Source organism: Glossina fuscipes, unplaced genomic scaffold (assembly GCF_014805625.2).
Source record: "Glossina fuscipes isolate IAEA_lab_2018 unplaced genomic scaffold, Yale_Gfus_2 155, whole genome shotgun sequence".
NCBI classification, from domain to species: domain Eukaryota; kingdom Metazoa; phylum Arthropoda; class Insecta; order Diptera; family Glossinidae; genus Glossina; species Glossina fuscipes.
In genome coordinates this window covers 57,803-79,507 of record NW_023998498.1, presented here as the reverse complement: position 1 = coordinate 79,507, position 21,705 = coordinate 57,803, and the positions used below count along the sequence as shown (strand labels likewise).

The 21,705-nt window shown below is 34.4% G+C and overlaps 2 protein-coding genes across 2 annotated transcripts; both read left to right on the top strand.

Annotated features, from left to right (window-relative positions):
• Positions 1-478: 478 nt before the first annotated feature.
• LOC119641594 (protein N-terminal asparagine amidohydrolase-like) lies at positions 479-1,504 on the top strand. The gene is made up of 3 exons (XM_038040368.1): positions 479-795; positions 1,092-1,274; positions 1,383-1,504. Exons 1-3 carry the CDS (start codon positions 543-545, stop codon positions 1,502-1,504), a joined length of 558 nt encoding a protein of 185 aa, XP_037896296.1. The 5' UTR covers positions 479-542.
• Positions 1,505-16,745: 15,241 nt separating this feature from the next.
• LOC119641641 (muscle-specific protein 20) lies at positions 16,746-17,888 on the top strand. The gene is made up of 3 exons (XM_038040424.1): positions 16,746-16,916; positions 17,069-17,401; positions 17,478-17,888. Exons 1-3 carry the CDS (start codon positions 16,887-16,889, stop codon positions 17,667-17,669), a joined length of 555 nt encoding a protein of 184 aa, XP_037896352.1. The 5' UTR covers positions 16,746-16,886; the 3' UTR covers positions 17,670-17,888.
• Positions 17,889-21,705: the final 3,817 nt, after the last annotated feature.

Genomic DNA, 21,705 nt, shown 5'->3' with positions numbered 1-21,705 from the left:
ATCGAGCGATGTTTTGTACGCTACTGTGCACTCATCGCAAACAATATATTTCCATTGCTGCAATATTTTTCCGGATGCTTTGGAAATGTTGCATGAGCAGCGGTAATTTCAAGTCGTTCAATCAAATAGCAATGTCGCAGCAATACCAGACGAATCAAAAAACGAATCGAGTCACTGGCTGTCTTTACCAGTCCTTCCTGGCGCATTTATGAAGAACATTTTTTCAATCCCATTATTGGCATTTTGCTCACACGTTATCTGAGGAACCTCTGATTACGCACATACGACGAAAGATCAGCCGTGGAAACACATGAATAACTTTATTAAGTGAAATGACATAGGGTATTTATTGGTGGGTCCGCGACCCATTATACCGCCCCTACTTGCTATTTGTATGTTTTTTTGTGCATTTTAGAAAATAGTCGTAATATAGCAAAAAAGTTATAACATTCAAATATTTATTTCTTTTGCTTTTCAGTTGCTGCAAACAAGGTACCGATTTATTTGTTTTTTCATTCCCTTTCTTATTGTTACCGCCGAAGATGGTCTTGGTATTGAATGGTGTGCTGCAAGATGACTGTCCCATGGACACGACCAGTTTGTTTATGCAGCACCCAATTTATAGGGATTATGCACAACAACTATTTAATATTCCTACAAAATCCGTAGGACCTGTGGGACTCTTGTATATAGGCCAACGCGAAATGCCAGCAGCTGCTCCGCATGATAAGAACATTAATATCGTAGGAACAGATGATGCCACCACTTGTATTATTTTCGTGGTTCGACATTCAGGTAAGCAAGGTTACGTTTACACGTTTATGTGTCTGCTAATATCACGTTTCCTGTTTTCATTAAAGTTTGCGTCAAGGAATAATGGCATAAAGACAATTTTAAACCTTTTCTTAGATGCGTTATAATGTTTTTTATAAACACTTACCCGCACACTTGCACTCGCACTTTTCAAATAATTTCATTTCACACGCACGTACAAGAACAAACACATTTACACATTCATAAAACTGTTTAGGAAACTTTATTTATTATTATATTTCTTGTCATTTTTTTAATGAAAGGTATTTTGTTCTAAGGTTTAGGTGCAGTTGTTTTGGCGCATTTTGATGGTACTGGCGTAGATGAGGCAGTCTGTACTATGGTGGCTCGTGTACAAGAGTTAGCCTTAGGTTATCCGGAAGGACGTATAGAGTTGCAATTAATTGGTGGCTATCGCAACCCCCAAAGCTGCGGTGAAGAAGTCTTTTACAATATAATGCGTACATTTCATTAATTTCTTAAAAAAAATTGTTCATAGAAAAAATAGTTTCGGAAAGAAATTAAATTATAATTACAAGAAAATGAGAGAAATATTCATATAATTACAGAATCATTCCATAAACATCACCTTGAAATTGATTTGACCCAAGCCTGTGTGGGTGAATTAAATACGGTGTTGTTGCTTTCGAAATTTCGAACTACTGTCCAACTACTAATCACCATTAGCTAAAAATGAAGAGTGTGTTTACATATGGAATCGTTCGAATAATCCAAATAGAAGAGTCACTAGCAGTGGCATGGGCATGAAAATGCGGATGAAATCTTTGGAAAATCACTTGCCGTTGTTGAATTCATTGTTGTCTATATTACAATTGAAATTGAATAAAATATTCCAAGTTAAATAAATTATCTAAAATATTCTACAACTAAAGCGAATTTTAATCTATAGCTTTGCAAACATTTGCAATCATCGTTCTAAGTTTGACTAACTTTTACCATAAGACAAATAGCGCAATAGGTACTTAAAGTAATCTTAATATCCAATACCACAGTAAGAGAAACCCACGATAATGCAAATTGTTCATACTAACTAAATCTTGACTTGATTTTCGCCTAATAAAAAATTATTTACTTTTTAACCGAAACTCTGTGCTTCCTCCATTCTCCACACATGGTATTTTTTTTTGTGCTACGACTTGACAATTACAAAAAACGCAACGTCAGTAAGAAAAATTGTTTACATGCCGGTAATTTTATATCAATGCACTTTAATGTATGTGACAATGATGATAATTTAAGAATATTGTGTACATCTCCGTTGGGAGAAGTGCTAAGAAATGCTTTTAAGTGTTTTACTGATGAAAAAGATGCGGGTTTATTAGCTTTAACATCGTTTTGTCTTTTAATCGGCTGCTGTTAACGCCGAGTCCGACGTCTCCAACGAAGCAAAAAAAAAAAAGCAAAAACTTTTTGATGAGGAGTTCTATTATAAAGAAGGGAAGAAGAATGCGTTACCATTCTTTTTTTTTATGCTAGCGCTTTAAGAGAAAAAAATGTGTTCTCTGGCTAAATTTATAATAATAATAATAATAGTTTTACAAGTTAGCCTAAAATTAGACTGCCATAATTTTTATTGTCAAATTAAACAACGCCCTCGCTAAATTCCCTTAAAGGCACCAAATTTTATACGCTAACTCTAAAAGGCACCAATTTTGTACATATATATATTTTCCCTGGTGAAAGGCAAAGCACAGAGTCGCTTATAATAAACAAAAAAATTGCCAAAAATGGTTGAGTGCCCAACTAACAACTTAAATTGCCAGATCGTTTAATTTGCAAAGCCGCCAGCTTTATAACTCACGAAATTTGTTAAAGGAGCTTTGTAACTCACGAAATCTGTTAAAAGAGCATTGTAACTCACGAAATCTATGTTCATTGCAAAATGCAAATTGCCGTCGGCAAAACACAGATTCAATTCTGTTAAATTCAAAGTGTCGGCAAAACAAATTTGGGATATTTAGTAACTAATGTTTATTTATTTTTTATTAATAAATGCATGTTTTCATATAAAATTTCTCAATTTGTTCAATCAGAACGAGAAAGCAAAAAAGAGAAAATAGTTGTACAGACATAGATTTAAAAATAAAGAAAAAAAATTTTTTTAGTTTATTTATGAATAGACTGAATATAGAAAAAAAAAAATATTTTTTTATGAATATTAAAAAACTTGCAGTTAATTGCAAAAAGAATTAAAAAATTAATTGAAAATTTTACTAGTTAATTATTATTATTATTATTTTAAGTTTAGACTAATGAGATGAATTCTTAGACTAAAAAAAGACATTGAGCACTAGCAACACAGGCTATCGGTTCTAGTTAATTAAATTATTGCTTTTGCTAAGAAATTTTATTATTTCAAATTTGCTTTTATTGAAAGCTTTTTTTTTCTTTCGAGGACTTAAATAAGCAAAAGCTGTAATAGACCACAGCCCATCATTAAATTCTCTATACCACATCACTTAATGCAATTAATCATATAATGATATTTCAAAATAAGGCTTTATTTGAGAAGTGGTCGAAGTAGTTTGGTCCGAATCATTTTCAAAAGTCTTCATTTTTGACCCAAAACTAGTGGCATCAAATTTTATGAAAATATCTCAAAAATTTGCGACCTGTAAGGGATATGGCCAGAAATCACTTAGATAGATGAACGAACAGATAGCGAAGCGCAGTTGATTCGATCGCTATAATAGGAGTTCGCTGTATCTCAAGCCCTTATAGATGTTGTATACACACACACTTAATGTACCCTTGCATCCGATGTACCCTTGGCGATGTAAAAATCAATCATTCAAGGTACATGAAATGTAAATATAATTTTTTTACTTGAATTTAATTTTATTTTAACAAAACTTTTTATATACGTTTGCCGCACATAATTCCAAATAAATATTTCATAAAAGTACTCGCAAGAAATGCAGAGAGTAATACAAACTTATTTTATAAACATCATACATAGGTAAAATAAAAATTGAAAGAATTATTTGCCTCTTTCCCTTTAATTTTTCTTTTCCATTTCGACTCTTTTCGTAAAATATCAAGAGAGAACAACAAGAGAAACATTTGCAAATTGTTATTGAATTTGTGCAATAAAAATTTAATAAATTACTAATATTTCATGTGGATGAGAGCATATCGCATACCCGCCAAATATTTTTATTGATATTTAATTAGCAATATTTTTTATATAAAAAAAAAAAATTACAAAAAAATTTTTTTTTAAGTGTGACGGACATAATTTAGCTTCCGTTGTAAATGAATGTATTATCGAAGAGTATGGCTTTAAAACTTTAATCCGACATCAAGCTTACATACATCATTATTGAAAAAATACAACAATTTCTATATTTTTTAATTGTTCTTAATAATAAAATTTCGGCGTGGTCCGTACGGAGTCATAAATCAAATTTTTACTGTATTATAAAAGCAAAGGAGAAGAAAAATTTAATTTTTAACAAAAGCTGGGCTGCGTTTTATAAAAATATTCACATTCATTCAGTAATTCATTCATGTACTCATTTATATTCAATCACATGTATACGTTCATTCATTCATCCATCCACACTCATTCATATTCAATTGGAGAAGTCGCGTCACAAAAATTCTAAAGCATCCATGACGTTCTTCATACTCGTAGTCTTTTGATTTTCTTTTACTCTCAAGGCAACGTCAACTTTTATTGTGGAAGCTTCTCCGAATGAGCCTGCTAACGTTCATGCCAAAAGACGAATTTACTAAACATTAAGATTGGTTCATATCGTTTTCTCTTTTTTCAGCTTTTATTTCATCGAAGGTGCTTGTCGTACTTCAGCCAGTTGACTATGCGGATCAAAGGCTTCTTGATAGTTCTTAAGCTTCTTAGGTTCTCGCAAGGATTGTCATGAAGATCCTAATCGCCAGCAGCAAACTATCTGAGCCTATGTTGGCGCTTGCTGTGATGTTGCTTCATCAGATCTCCATAAAGATAGTAAATTTTCTTCCATGAAAATGAAAATCTTTCTCTATGACGTATGAGCGAACATGCCGGTATCTAATGCTCAATGTCTTTCTTTTTAGTCTAAGAATTTATTTCATTAGTCTAAAATTATAATGATAACAATAATAATAATATATCGTTTTCCGGCATAGTTTACAAGTTAGAAGAAAAAAACCCAAAAGCAGATATAGGTTATATAATCACGAAAATAATCTTGGGCTGTGATGGATGTTTTCTTCAGGAGGCGCTGGTAGCGAACGATTAAACACTTCAACACTTTATTTAAAAAATTAAAATAAAAGCAAGATCGAAAGAACATTCCAAATAACTCGATATTCATTTAAATTCCGCGTCCTTACTTCAATAATTCACTTGTCGTTATGTAGAAGTTCGTGCGTGCACACATTTGAGTATATTTATGGTCGGAGATATTTTGACTTAAGTTCACTTTGTACTTAAAACTTTAAGCATGAAAATATTCATGAAAAAATTTGTTGAAGTGTTGTTTTTCGTGCTTTCCATATCGTTGGCCTTTTCCAGTATTGTTCGATTGCATTATCTGATATGCGATTTTCTAATTACCATTATTGGATTTTCCCTACATTAAAGTTTCTTCATTGTATAGCCGATATTCGCTGCAATTAAGCAACAGTTTGGTTCGTAACAACACGCCTACCTACCAATTTCCCTCAACGGACTTTTTACTTCTTAGCACAGAACTCGATGTATTGAGCGATCTTGAAAGCTATGAAATGAAAAGCTCACAGCTTTAGTTACGGTAGCTTTCGTAAAATAGGGAACATTTATCCCATCTTAGAAGTATATCTCTGCTCCAGAAGATATTTATATACTAGGCGCAATGGGGCTTCATTTACATAATCTTTCAATTTATACAAAGTATTTCCTAGCAAACTTGCTTTCACACGGCAATTACTAACTAGCCCTAGAAGTCGTCGAGGCAGATGGCGTGGGAGATGTCGTGGCAGACGCGGCGGGCGTAGAAATTCCGTAGTCCCAAGAAGCAGACGTGTCATTATCAACAAGATATATTGTTGATTTGTTAAATAATATGGCTTTCAGTGTTTTTATTTGTATTAATATTCCAACTCATCCCTTTATATTTCAGGGAAAAGTCTCTCGAGCAATACTCAACACAAATATTTATTTGTAGTTAAATAAATACTTACAAATCAGCTGTCGTCAAAATAGTTGCCGATCGTTAGGTTATAGAAAATCAAAACCAGATGCTTTATAATTCTAATTCGTGTAAAATGCTTAAAATCTATGTATTTTATTATTACATAAATAATATATAATAATATAATTGCATTTAATAATTAACACAAGTTTTTGAATTCACTTAAACCTAGCGAACCATGTGAACCAGTACCCCAAATATAAACGGAACTTTCCACGCTTAAAGCCAAAACATGCGCTTGGATATTTTTAACTTTGATGTTTTCAACTTTTTTTCACTTTTTTTCAACTTTTTTTCACTTCAATTTACTATCCGAAAAGAATATTCAGCAATTTATGTGAAGAAATATTGAAAATTGCAAATTGTCTTCAAATAAGGAAGGCGAAGCTTTAGAAATAGTTCGATATAATAAATTTCATTCAGAAACTGTCTCTTTCAGATGAATGATAATAATCGCCTACATAAACATCATAAGTTTCTTGTTCTTGTTTAAGTTTTTTGTTGTAGGGTTTTCGGCTGGTGGTTTCGCGACAATGTTTTAATTTAAAAAAAAAAGTATTTGAGAATCGCAATATATTTTATGAGTGGATATCTTCCAGACGATTTTTAGCGGGTTAAAAATGTCCAAGGATCTAACAATAACAACGGCTTGTCGTCTACGTGTTTCACAAGTTGTAGTAAGATTATTAGACTTTTTTCTTAAATTATTACCAAAGTTCAGATAAAGTATAAAAGTATTACGAGAAAGAGATAATCAATCAAACCAAAAAACCAAAGGAAAACTGAAGAAAGAGAATGACGGCTAAATATGTTAATGAGGGCCGGTATATTCACGTGATATATTTTATAAAATTCATTTGCTATATGGTGTAAGTTTCTTGTTCTTGTTTTAGTTTTTTGGTGTAGGTTTTTTGTTCCACTTTAATCTTTTGGTGTAGGGTTTTAGGCTGGTGGAATTGCGAAAGTGTTGTTTCTCTCTTCCCAATTAGAGTTACTTCAATATCTAACACCACTAAGAGCACTCTCGAAAGATCCCAGACGCCTTTATCTATCGTCTCCACCGCCAACGGGTCGTGCATTGTGAATAAACTTCGCCGTCAAGTGTCGATAGAATCGCCAGGCCCCGTAGTAAAAAATTACGTCTTTAATTTCTTTGCGACAATTGAAGATACCCCTGCGCTAGGAGCACGTATTGAAATTGTCTGAGCCGGTGCGTGCTATCTCCTTTAGCAGTATGTCATCTGTAGCCTCCGATTTTAGTGATTATTGCGCTTCGGTAGCATCCTCTCAGTAGTCTCCAGCTCATGCCGCGGTACGAGAAGGTTCATTTTTTCCGGGTTTTAAAGTAGCCGTCGTTATTAAACCATTGGGTAACGAAATCAATGAAGAAAACAATTGTGACTTACATATAGGGCAATGAGTAATCGTTTATCCCTTCGAGAAAGCTCCAGCTGGTTATGCTGAACTCTTGGTAGTGCCAGATTTAAAATACGTAGTTCCAATACCAGACCATTTACCTATACGTATAGCCGCTATGTTGCTAATATGACGGCAGGACCACCAAGCTTTCTTCTCAAACTGTACTTCGGTTCTTCACTTTCGACACAAAATTGCGAATTTTCTAATTTAATGTCATCTTTTCTATAGGGCCAGCAAGACTAAAGAAAAATAAAATAATAATGCCAAATAAATTTTAAATTGAAACTTTTCTGAAACTGAGCGGAATGTTACCATTTAGTTGTAGCCAAGCAAAAAAACCGATAAATGGTGCTTGTCCACTATAGAGAATGTAGAAACATCAGTTATATGCAGCTTACTTCCAACACCTCTCATACTGTAGGTTTAGCATGCAGTATACCACGATATTTCCAATAACTTCTTCTTCCTCAAGCGTGAAATCTCGTAGGCACGCTTGGCATTTTAGTTCCTCACCGATGTAACGCGTTATTGCGGTGATCAGCCGCCGGTGATCTTCTTCGACGTGCGACATCGCATTGGTGATCAAGTTGGGCAATATTTTTCCATCATGATCATAAACTACAAACTTCATCTGTCCATCGACCAGTTCCATTATATCTGGTGACGTCCGGATCCTCATCCTCATGTCGGGCGCCATGTTATAAATGAATCTCTTTAAGAGATCCTGGCTTACCCTGTATGGCAGGATGGTTATGCCAGGGTAAGTTCGCAGAAGGTCCTCTACTATGAATTTAAAATTTCTTATTGTTTAACGTACATCGCTGCATAGTGCGTCCTTAATTTCGGAGCAGATATTGGTGCATCCCATTAAGTTCATTTTTGAGCTCCATCCAAGTTTCGTTGTTGATGAAGCTCAAGTGCAGTACTTCGATGAACCTGTTTAGCGTACTGATTAAGTCGCACGCTCTTGGCGCCTTGCCGTCGGAGTTGTCGGCCATCTTACTCTTCATAGCCGCCTGGAATGTCGCGACCTGTGCATCACTCAGGAATTGCAAAATAATAGAGCGCGACCCCCATGGCGAGCTGTAGATAGGCATACAAGCATTATGCATCCAGAATGGTTAGCTGGGCGCCTTCATTTTCGGCAGCTTCTTAATGAGTTTCAAGTCATATTTGCTTCTCCTTTCTATCCTTAATTTCTTTAATAACGCTTCTGCTGAATGGGGTAATCAAAAGCGCCCGTTTTCTTGCGTACGCTCCACTGTCGAATTTGTCGCCGAGTACTATTAAGTTATCAGAGCTTCGGTCGCATGCGACAGCCTTCACATGCAATCCTATCTTCAGCGGCGTGAAGATTTTCGCTCAGTAGCACCTATAACCCGCCGTTGTATGATGTGCGGGGTATGCGTTCAGCAAGATGTTGAACGAGGCCAAAAGACTCCGCGCTGCGAACACGAGGCCTTTTTTTGTGCGCCTCGGTCTTTGTTCCGTCCTCATTGCGTTGGCCGCACATTGTAATGGTTTGGTTGCCTAAGGCCTAATTGACACTCCGTTTACCAGGCGATGCACACATGTAATGCTGTTTGGCTTAAAGCATTCAACGCTGCTTAATCCGATTCCAAAGCCACATTAGCGAAAGCGAAAATATGACCGATGACAATATTCACTCTGTCGAGCATTTGTGCACTAACAATTTTGGCCCTTTCTATTGAAGCGGGCACATTGGTTTCTGTCGAGGTAGATAATTTCTTATCGTAGTCTTTGTATTGGCAATACCTTGTTATACCGAGCCAAATTAGGTATTTTCCTCCTCAAACGTTGCATCTAATACAGACAAATTTTCCTTCCTCGATCAGTTCGGTTCCTGTTTTGAACAACGGTTTTGATTACCTGTGCCCCAATTTTCAGATTTGTTATCAGGAAGAGCGTTTACGTTATTCTCTTTATCAACGTCAACGTCCACGTTTTCCACGAGTCACCGTTCAGTTCGTTGGATTGAAATTAATCGTTTCGTGAAGGAAGGAAGGAAGAAAGAAAAAAAACTGCAACTAATTTTTATGACATTTTTAATTAATTAATTTTTATGAAATTTTTAATAGAATAGGAAATAAACTGTTTGATTAAATACTCTGAATTCTGCAAAACTTGTGTTTTAACAAGTAAAAACACTACAGCATGTCATGGTTCATCATTAAACGCTCCGCACTAACTTACATTTATTCATATACCGACTTTCCAAAATATGGCGTTATGTGTGAAGCGTTCGAAAAAAGGCGTTCGACTTGAACCATTTTCAACACCGTCCGTTCTTGGTACAAAACATGTCAGTGTATCAAATCTCATCAATTTATATCTCAAAAATTGGAACATATAGGTTGAAAACATGAAAACAAGGCGGCCATATGGACAGGCAAGCTTGCATCGACTCAGAAAGTAACTCAGAAATTAATTCTGTACCGGCAGGTATAGTAAATGGTTCTTTCGGCTGTTGCGTACACGCGCACAAACTTAATATACCATTGTACTACAGGGTATATAGCGTACACAAAATATGACAAGAAAATTGATTTTGATGTCCATAAGAGTGTGCGCGCAAATGTATATTTATTTTAGATATTTCTTCTATTTTTGATACATACATCGAGTATCGCAGATATTAATCTTGTGCGCCATTGCAAGCGTTTACCAAAAATTAAGAATTTAAACGAAAACGTTAATTATGTTATATATGGGTTTTTCACATACTCATACGCAGTGTTCATATAAAGTAATTTATATTTGGCTTAGGGAAAATGTATTGACAACTTCTTAGTTGATAAAAAGGAGAGAAAAAAAATTTTCTGCTATGTAAGCGTAATTATTCCTTATCGCATTTTCCTAATATATTATTAATAATGTAGTGTAAAGTCATGACATACATAATCGAATGTCGCGACAGATATGTAAAGAAGGGCTTATTTATTAGGTGATGTACCTATATTACTTTTTTTGTAATATATATGATTTCACTAAAGTCTTTATGTTATAGGAGTTCCGTGTCAACGAGTAAACCTTACTTACTAGACGATTTACTTTTCGTTTAAATTCAAAATAGAACTACCACTGAAAAGTGACGTGTGACGACGAAACGGAATGCTACGGCAATTGCAAACGAAAATAAATCGTGATATAGGGAAAACGAATCGTTAACACCGAATTTAATTACAAAAAATTCAGATGCCGTATATCACCTGGAAGTGATGCTTTGCAAGTTGACACAGAGAAACGAAACTGTTAGTGGGAAGTGCTACGACCAATAACAGATGTTGTTGAAACGATTATTAAAGGCTGAGTGAGCGCGTCGGATACACAGGACTGGGAATGTACTGCCACAGCCACTGTGGCCATCAGACGTTGCTTCGCTTTGAGTATCACTTGTTTCAATAGATGGCTTATTTTCTTTCTTTCATTCTATTGACGATAGGGGCTCACAAATGGCGTCTTTCATAACCACAAGGGATTAGTTGGTCTCTCCATATTTATTTATTTATTTTATTACCAATGAAATTCGGCTAAAATAAGCCGAATTCACAGCACAATTCAATTAACGCTTAAAAGTAAATCTTATGCTAAATTTGATTATACAAACAAAAAAAAAACAAACAAAACAAGCAAGAAAGCTATATTCAGCGAGGATCATCGCTTCATTTTATGATTAACCCATTTCCAGGCAGATAAAATATCTTCATCTAAGGAGCGTACAAAATAGTTTTCAATATTCGGTCTTTTTTGCATAAAAGCCTAAAAAACCTCAAAAAAGCGAAAAGAACGAAATTTAATCACTTGTAACTTTGTGTGGGCATGGCGGATTTGTTGTTTGCTTGTTGTTTGTAAGGAGAAGAGTGTTTCGTAGAGTAAATGCGGAAAATTTTAGCGTTCTTACTTTTGCAATTTCCGAGTAACGTGCAAAAATTCAAAAGTTTTTGTTAAAAAAAACGGAGATGCGTTCGTTTTACACTCCATTGCGCGCTTCCGTTCCAACCGATTTGGCCCATTTTCAATAGCAACCTGCGTGCAGAAACTTCCAATGCTTATATTCAGTTTGAAGTCGATATCTTCATTTTTGCGACCAGGAGAGTGCCAACAACACACACCACACGGACACACAGACACACAGATGGGCAGACATGGCTAAATCATTCCAGTATTTCACGCTGATCAAGAATATGCATAGTTTAAAGGGTTTTCGGAGCTCCCTTTTGAGTGTCACATACATTATGGAAAAAACAAAATGAGTATGGACCCATCACCCACCCCAAAGTGGTGGGTATAAAAATGACGAAGAAACACAAAGCATAAGATTTATGTACAAATAAACAATAGAGAGAAAGGGAAATCCCAAAAGTGAAAAAACGTACGTACACATCCAGCATAGAGAACCACAGCCAGCAGTCGGTACATATTCGAGTTAGGAGTGAGCTCCTACGCCATTGCCAACATGCAAATACACTTGCCAACTGATAATAGTCAACAAATTCAATTAATCTTCGAATCATACTAGGATGTCAAGATTACTAGTTTATCTAAATACCATGAGGACAAATCAAGCCCGCCAAGAAGAAAAATCCGATGTCGAGATTAAATTATAAACATCAAGTAGATTTTTGAAAAGGACTCTAAACGTTGAGAAGCTCGCAATTATATCTACGCTGCTTGAGTTTTATAAAAGAAAAGTTCCTAGCGAAACATTTCGGAACATTGAAGTTTATCCCACCAAATAATGCCTGCAATTCGACAAAAGCATATATTAACTTAATTCTCAAGTAACGGTACGGCTAACAAAAGCAATTTATTTCCATAAGGAGGTAAAGACACAGGAAAGTTCCTCAGACTAAAGAGCAGGATATGAAGTGCTCCCAAAAAGGAAAAAAAAGTCGCTAACGCTAACGATGGGATATACTTTAAAATCGGCAAAAAATTAAATCGGCCACAATAAACTTAAAAAACATCATCGAAAGATAATTCAAAAATTTAAGTTTATATCAAAGCCTTGTTAATCAAGGAGGCAAGTTTTTACCTGAAGGATACATTCTGGCGTTGTGAGTCATAAGGCAAAACAATGTGCTTTCTTGTTATAGCTCTTTTAAGCCAAATCAAAGGGCAATAGTCGCAATTGGCGTTTAAGCCATTAATTAATTAACATATGCAAGACCTGAAAGCAACAAATAAGAACATTATGGTCAGGTAACATCGTCTATTCCATACCTTCCGCCACTTCGCCTAGCACAGTTATTCCCTCGTTTGGGTAAATACATTCTCTCATATAAGAGCTCGCTTCCCGTGATTACGTCTATACATATTAGGGGTTCAAAACATTCAATTTTCCGAAGAGCTTACTACTCATGAGAAATCGTATATGGAGTGGAGCCAACAAATAGATCCATGTAGTTCAAATTAGGCCCGCTTAATTTTTATATTAAATTACTATCATGAGCAAATTCTCATAACAAGAAAATTAACAGTTAGCCTTTTTGATTTTGTCCGCAGTTCTTAGCAAACAATGGATTCTTATTTAAGGGCTCAAGACTAAATCGATTTCGCCATCCACACTACATACTTATGCAAGATCTTCGATGCATATTTCTACGCTTTGAATAATCTAATATACCGTCATGTGATGAATGCAGTAATCATTTGCCTGAGTGACACAGAATGATCTACACATTAAAAAACATTGTTTGCTTGCTAGCGTCAAAATATATTTACTAACACAGAGATTCTTTTTGCCTTCTTTTTAGAATTTCATTATTTTATAAAATCTTCTTAAACTAAACTAGAACGTACGAAATAAAAAAAATTAATTTAAGTGCGCAAAAAGAGCATCAACGGGCAACCAAGCGATTTGGAGGGATCACCAATCCATTCAATTGAAATATCGGTTACAGATGTTACTTTTCGTTAGAGTGTGAATGTGTGTTTTATCCGCTTTTTGATTTTAATATATTTTTTTTTAAATTGGATCCTCTTTTCGTGAGTTCAGCCTACAGGCCGCAATTTTTGAAATATTTTGGTGAAATCTGGTATATAGACATGTTTTGGCCTAAGGACAAATACTATTGAAGATAGTTCGGATTGGACCAATCTGTCGACCACTTTTCATGTAACGCCTTATTTTGAAAATTCGGCATATGGATAACTGTAAGTTGCAGGCTATTTAATGGCGGGCTGTTGCCTATTTGCCTTATTACAGAAAAGGCAACAAAATATTTTATGGAAAGTAATATCCATCGTTAGATTTTATCTTTTCCATTTTTATACTCTACATCAATTATGTTACAAGCTTATATTAAGCTTGCGCGAATGTGTGCAACACCCGGAAGGACCAATTCACAATCAATTTTTGCAGTGACCCAAGCTTACCTGTTCGCCTGTCAGCGTGATTTTTGTCCATGTATTTGGGTGTTCAATCTGCAGGGCTCAATTTTCAAGACATTTTGATGAAATTTGATACACCGGCGTGTTTCAGCCCAAGGACGTACACTACATTATGCGAATGGGGTGTAATGCATTTAATAGTAGGCCGTGAACCACCATAGTAGTATTGCTATTGTATTCTATATGAATTAATTTCTGAAATGATAATAGTCCTATGAGGGTATCTTTGATTCGAAACAAAAATCTTCTAAGCTCTAAATGGAGAAAGACGAGGTTATGAACGCAATAATTCATATATATTAGCTATTGTATCTGGCGCTTTTGGTTTACACTAAATATAAAAAATGGGAAGGCAGGTATCAGTTTGGCTGCAGGTGTAGTAAGCTTGTAAAAACGAAACTTCTTGAGCTTCTTGAGTTTCAATACATATGAAAGTGTAGTATTTAAGTCGGCCTGCACGCCGCCTACTTTTGGATATTCTTCTGATTTGTTTTTTATTTTAATTTTCTTCATGTATTTATTTAATTTATGAACATTTTAAAGCTAAAATTAAATAAATATTTATGATTTCTTTAATTTGTAGATTTTCTATTTGATATAAATGCGTGCATATGCACTTTTCAATAACCTTGAGATTCATGTTTATGAAAGATATTTTCCATTAATCTCTAAATATTTTTTAAATTCTCTAAAACAAAAGTTAAGGAAACAAAAAGTTTTAAAAAAATTTCGAGAATTAAGAACAAACATTTAGTGAAGACGTGACGTTGTTCGAAAAAAATTCGGATATTATGAGATTGTTGAGTTAACATCCTGTTCGCTTCATTTGAGTTACCGAATGGCTGCGGCCATTTTCCTCCTCTTTCCCTTTTCTTTCTGACCGTCATCGTGTTACACGAACGGCGGTCATCGCCTGAGTGATTAGTCATGTAAAAAAAAAAAAGAAAAAAAAAAACCTCTAGCCTCCTTGAATCAAAGTCTAAATAATGGAATCACAAAGTTTTTAACCACTCTTATGATTTATTTAGTTTTCTTTTATTAAAACTCGCATTCGATAAGCGTATTACATTACATGTAGTATAGCTAGTTTACGATCATTATAGTCGTTCCTGCGGTTGAAGAAGTTCCACTATACCTATGTGCTTTATAATGTTCCTCTGTCAATAAGATTAAAAAGGGGCTAGTTGCACTTGTATTCGGAAGCGCGAACGCATTCGCAGCATTTGTCTTTGACGTGATATCAAGTAAATAGCATAGCGCGTCAGAAAAGACGACAATTAATTGTTTGTCATGAAAAACAAGCATGACTGGCGTACTATTTGAGTCATCGGTGCAAACGGCGAAAACAAGTGCAATCGACTCGAGAAAGCGAGATTATTAAGAAGTGTGCTTGACCAAACGCGAATTTCTTAATTTGAAATTTTATATTAGTTTCCATTAGTTTCTGAAAGCTCAATCGTTTTTTTTTAACTGTAAGTCTGTTCATATTTGATCGCTTGGCGACTGTCTAGACTGTAACGACAGATAATCAACCATGTTACGGGAGGTTTTAACGCTAAGTAACTTTATACACCACTTGTGGTACTGGATATATTAAGTTTGCGCAGACGTATGTAACATTTAGAAGGGCTTCAGATAGGCCCATCCTTTATTATATCGATTGATTCAGACCCATTCCTAAATCGATCTGATGTTGCTTGCCCATTTGCCCTTCTACTGTCTGTCCATGCAAATTGTGTGTTCAACTTAAAGACCGCACTTTTTGAGGCATTTTGATGAAATGTAGCACATTGACCATTAATCCAATTTTTTGGCCATCCCCCTTATTTGCGAAATTATTACTAGTTTTATGAAAAAACCCTACAATTTTCAAAAGTTTTCGACAAAACGTTTAAGTAATAGGTAGTATTTCGACATTCTAAATTAATAAGAACACTATGGTTCGGCTGGAGCAAATTTTTAAACTCACCTCTCACGTAATTGTTCCTTTGAAAATTGAATCTTTATATCGTGAATCTTTATAAGGTGGAGGTAAAGTGACAAAAGAAATTAACCTTACTGAATTTGGACTACGTAGATCTATCTTTTGGATATCATTTTGTACGAGGATTCTCAAAAAATTTAGTAATGCAAAAATATGATAGTAATTTAATGAAGTAGTTTAATCAAGTGGGCTCACTCAGCATGAATAATATTGCCCTAAGAAAAAGCTTTTATTCTTAATATTTTATGATGGATGTAATAGCAATTTAGTAAAGAAATAAATGGTAGGGAATCTGGATCAGATAGGTTTAATTTTCTGACCTTAATAAAGTAAATTTGCAAACTTTGAAAGGTGTTATGCCATGCGGGCTTCCGTGAAATGAGAGGGTCTTGCTGGAATTTTAAACTATTCATATTTTACTTGAAACGCGGATTCAATTTTTTCCGAATTTTGGATGAGTATACCCCACATGTTATCGAAGCAACTGGAAGTATAAATTTTAAGAAATCCACTTCTCTCCCTCGGAAGAAGAAATTTCCTTCTATTACATATAAGGAAAAAGTTCACTTTTTGCTATATATGTAAACTTGAATATAAGAGAAAGAGGAAAAGTTTTTTTTTGTTTTTCTTTTAATTTATATTTTGAAAACTAGCACTGAGTGTAAACTAAAGTAAACGAAAATATAAAGCCATTAAACGATTGATTAAGAATGTAACCAATAACAACAGCAATTTGATGTTTATTATCATACTATAATTAAATACAAATACTCATCGTATAGAAAATTTCGAAAATTTGTTCTCGTTCTATTTGATGAGGACATCGAACGAAAACTCCCACGTAGTGTGAGAATCTGATGAGTCTTTTGCCTTTCGTTGAATATTTTTGGAAAAATTCATGAAAATTTTCAATACGTGTAATAACATAAATAACAGGCAGGAGTACTTTAAAAGCATCTACTTTGCTCTGCTCGGGCATCAGTTGAATTTGTATAATCTTTAAGTGAACAACGTTTCCATTACCCGTAATAAATTAAGAAAAAAAACGGAAATAAATAAAAATGTCTCTTGAACGTGCAGTTAAAGCAAAGGTGAATAAAAAACTTTTATATACAAAGTTAAAAAGTAATTAAATTAAATAGAAACAAAAAAAAAAAAAAAAAAAAAACAGAAGATTATTATAAGCATAATATGAATCGAGTAAAAAGTTGGGAAAGTTTTATGTGTTTTCAAAATTTTTTAGATTGCTGGTAAGCGCAATCCTCAAATGGATCAAGAGGCCCAAGAATGGGTAGAAGCCATTTTGGGTGAAAAGTTTCCTGGCGGTGTTGCGTACGAGGACCACATCAAGGATGGCCAAGTGTTATGTAAATTAATTAACACCTTAACTCCTAACGCTGTACCGAAGATCAATAGCTCGGGTGGCCAGTTTAAAATGATGGAAAATATTAATAATTTCCAGAAAGCTATTAAAGATTACGGTGTCCCCGATTTGGACGTCTTCCAAACTGTAGATTTATGGGAAAAAAAAGATATTGCTCAAGTCACCAACACCATATTTGCTTTGGGCCGTGCGGTAAAAGGATTTTATCTTTAAGCGTAAACGTTGTAAGCTAATGAAATGCTTATCTATTCGCTTTTCATTTTTGTAGTGCTACAAACATGCTGAATTTAAAGGTCCTTTTTTGGGTCCCAAACCAGCTGATGAGTGCAAACGTGATTTCACCGAAGAACAATTAAAAGCTGGTCAAACGGTTATAGGCTTACAGGCCGGTACTAATAAGGGTGCCACGCAAGCTGGTCAAAACTTGGGAGCTGGACGTAAGATTTTGCTTGGCAAGTAAGCTACAATACAAATGCAACTGTGCCTGGTACCTTTGGTCTTTGCTGCTGAGGGCAACTAAACTTGTAGAACCATTTCGCATCTCCGTTATTTATTTCAATTCATTTTCTTTCCAATTTCTTAATATTAAGTCTAAATTTTACACACATGTATGAAGCGATTGAAATTTGTATAACCGTAAAGAGCGTAAAAGAGAAGAGAAAAAGAATAATATTTTATATAGATATACAAAAAATTATGTGTTTTCTTTTTCGCTTAGGAGTGGACGAAAATTTATGAAAGAAAAATGTAGAGTCGGCTATAAAAAGCGGTACCAAGAACAGATTCCAAGCCATTTATTAAAAATCTATTGAAATTTCTTTCCCATATTATTATTAAGATTATTGTTTTTGGTGCGTGCGTTATATAGATTTGGAAATGACCTCATTTTCTTCTTAATTACATATTTGACCTTCACTCAGTTAGCCATTTAAAGAATAGAGAAAAAAAAGAAAAAGAGGTGGTATATATATATAAGTGTGAAGACGTAAAACAAAATCATTCCAAGTTACGAAGCACAAAATTGTCATTGTGTTACTTTTTATAACCTACGTCATATGTGGTACAAGGGAATATTAATATTTTTGTAACGTGTTTTAGCCCAAGGACACAAGTTATTGCAAATGATTCAGATCGGACCACTTTTTTGATCACTTCCAATATAAGGACTTATTGCAATAAGTCGTTATATGAATAACTAACTGTATTAGAAGAAGTTATGCAGGGTATTTAATGATGGTCCGTGTATCACTATGGTATTTTTATTTGTTTTTTCAATAAAATATATAAATATAGCACCTTTTACATACATATGCACCCATTTAAACATAAACATTTGTGATCAGCGCAAAATTTCTGCTAACGTGAGAATATTTGAAAAATTTCACTCGGGCGAGGTTACAAGTGCAGATATTTAGACGCGTAATTAAAATGAAAAAAAACAAAATTAATAAATAAATAGATGATAAAATATTTTGATAGAATGCGTGATAAATTGTTTCTTTTCCGAAAATATTTTTAAAAACAAACGGTTTAAAAATAACTCATAAATTAGTAATAGTTTTTTAAAAAAGCAAAAAATTTGTATTTAATATGGAAAGGTGCGCAAACACACATGCAATGGTATTCCGATGGTCTGCCCAAAACTCAATTTATTGATTACCCCTCTTAACTAACGCAACGGAAGAATACGTCTCAATATATTGAGATATATTAATGAAAGAGTGAGTGTGCTAAACATAACAAACGATTGAAGAAAATGTTGTATTCAATTTCCTACTAGTTCAAGTTAGTGAGAGAAATTTAAATAAAGATACAAATTTCAAGTTAGTATGCAAGACGGACTTGAATAAACGTACATTAGATTTGTAATCTCTCTTAGGTTTTCCAAAGCGAATTTATATTAGATATATCTCATGTAACGATCCTGATCACTATAAATAATGTTTAGAGTTCAGCAATGTCCGTCTGTCTGTACACCTATTTAAATTTCTGCACTCTACACCACTTGTTTTATAGGATATATTGAATTCGTGCGCATCCAGTGGAACTTGAGACAGATAGAATCCATGTCTGAATTGATCTAAGCCTGTCTGTCCGTGCGTCCTGGTACCTTTGTCTTCAATTTACGGGCTGCAATTTTCGAGATACTTTGATGAAATTTGGTAGTCTGACATGTTTTGGCCCAAGGACGAATACTGTTGAAATGGCTTGGATCGCTCCACTTTTCCAACCAATTCCCATATAACAATTTATATTGAAAAGTAGTGATGTCAACAATTGACAGGTTGGCGTAGGGTGCTTACTGTATAAAACATTTTAGTGTTTTTATTCGTTTTTATAATGACGAAATATTATATGGACGAGCAAACTTGTTGAAACTAGGTTTAACTCCAAAAATCTTACACTAACTTTACGTTGGAGAATTGAATAGATTCTCAATGGGTGGTGAATAAAACTATGAGTTCTGTACCTTATTGTACTGCGTTTAAAGTTTGCGCAATAGTACAGCTTATCCCGGAAAGTGTACAGAACATTGCTTTTAGAGGAGCTTAAATTGGTCAAGTGCCAAATAGCATTTCAACCCACAACTATTCAATTGTTAGTTGAGATTGTTTGTCGACTCGGCCACTCAGACGGATGGTTTATTATAATTTATTACGAGCAAATGAAACAATCATCAGAGAACGCTACCAACAGAAACTGACGCAAATGGCCCGAGGAATTGGCGCCGTATGCCAATGTGACCAAATAGTAGTCATATGCCAATCTTATGGTATCCGAGAGGAAAATTCATCCAGGAGACATTACCGACATTAATGCATTAAAGTTACCCTTCGTCCTTTTATCACCGGACATTACCACTTCTAATTAACACCGATTTCAGTGGATGGCTTATAGACTGTGCGAGCAGTGGATCCCTTAAAAGACCAGTTTTCCTACCTGTATGAAATTCATATTTTGACTAAGAGGTAGTAGAAGTAGTGCTTAGCGAAAGACATTAGTTTAATTAAAACATGCCATGTCCCTTTTTTATAATGCACAGTTTTAATTTTTCTGAAAAAATCAACAGAAACTCGAGAAATTCGAGCGTGCAACATTTATATAACTGTTTTATAATTTCATTTCCATATGAAATGAAATTCCGCTAAAAATTTATTTGAAAATTGATTGTGTAGCTTTAGGCTAAATTTCTCTTGCTTATGGTAACTGAAAATCATATTAATAAGAACTAATTAAAATATTCGCAACAAGAAGAGAACGTCGGTTTCATTTTGGTATTTCATTCGTTTATGAAATAAATTTATTATACAAATTCTTTATTGAGTACAATTTAGTCGGACAAAGGTTAATATGAGAGAATAGAGAATATAGAGAATTCTGTTAACCGCCTTTGATACAATGGTATATTTTAAGTGCGGTTCTACGCAACATCCGGAAGGAATTGTAATAAATCCACTTCCCATTGTACCGATAGATTCAGGATCACTTTCTGAATCACTTCTGGATGAATTTAAGCTTGTCTTTCCGTTTTGTTTTCGTTTTCTCCACACGTTCTGCCACATAGGATTTCAATACGTTTTCAACGACGTTTACAAACATTTGACATTTTTTATAAGAATTTGTGTTTGCTGGCAAATGTAATGCAGAGTTGTTGACTTAACGCATGTTAGCATCAATTCCATGTCGATAATGCTATTAGATCCTATATCTTTAAAACAAACAAGGCCAGGTCACTACAAATAAACTACGATGGCTCTCAGGTTATAAAAATCGACTATTTTTAAAAGGAATTTGTGTAATCGATATGTGTAAAACTCGCACTCTGTAAGCAACGTTGTTCATGAAATACCTAAAAATGGAAAATTTATAAATGAATTTACTTCTACCATAAATATGGTAATAACATTTTAAAGCATTGAAACTAGAATTCAAGTCCTTTCTATTGCTTTACAAACGAAGGGTATAGTGAATTTAATTTTAACACTTTTCTAAGCAAATGTAATTATCAAGAATACCGAGTTTCTAGTCGCGCGTATAGATATAGTTACACATAACTAATACATATAAAGACAAAAAAGCGTTACCTTCGACCAAGGATGAAAGCGTATTTATTCTTTCAAAGCATTTTCAACACCCGGGGAGGAGTTTTCAAAGACTGCGTATGCTTGATCAGCGCCAAAATGGAAATCGATTTAAGCATGTCTGTCAGTCTGTGCAATCGCTGTAGGAAACATTCTTCTGGCCGCAGAAATGAAGCGCTCATTTTCACATTTGCACCTATACTTTGCGGATGGCTCTGTACAAAAACGAAGAAAACAGAAGTAGAATACTGAAATTTTATTAAAACGCCAACATGCGTGAGGAGGATTTCGAGATCCTATTTTTGATCGACATCACATGCTAAGTTCATCTAGGCATCTCTACCTTTCCGCCTCTGTGCATTTGTATGTCGGAGATTCTCCAATACCAAGATAACGGCTTAAAATTTTTTGCTT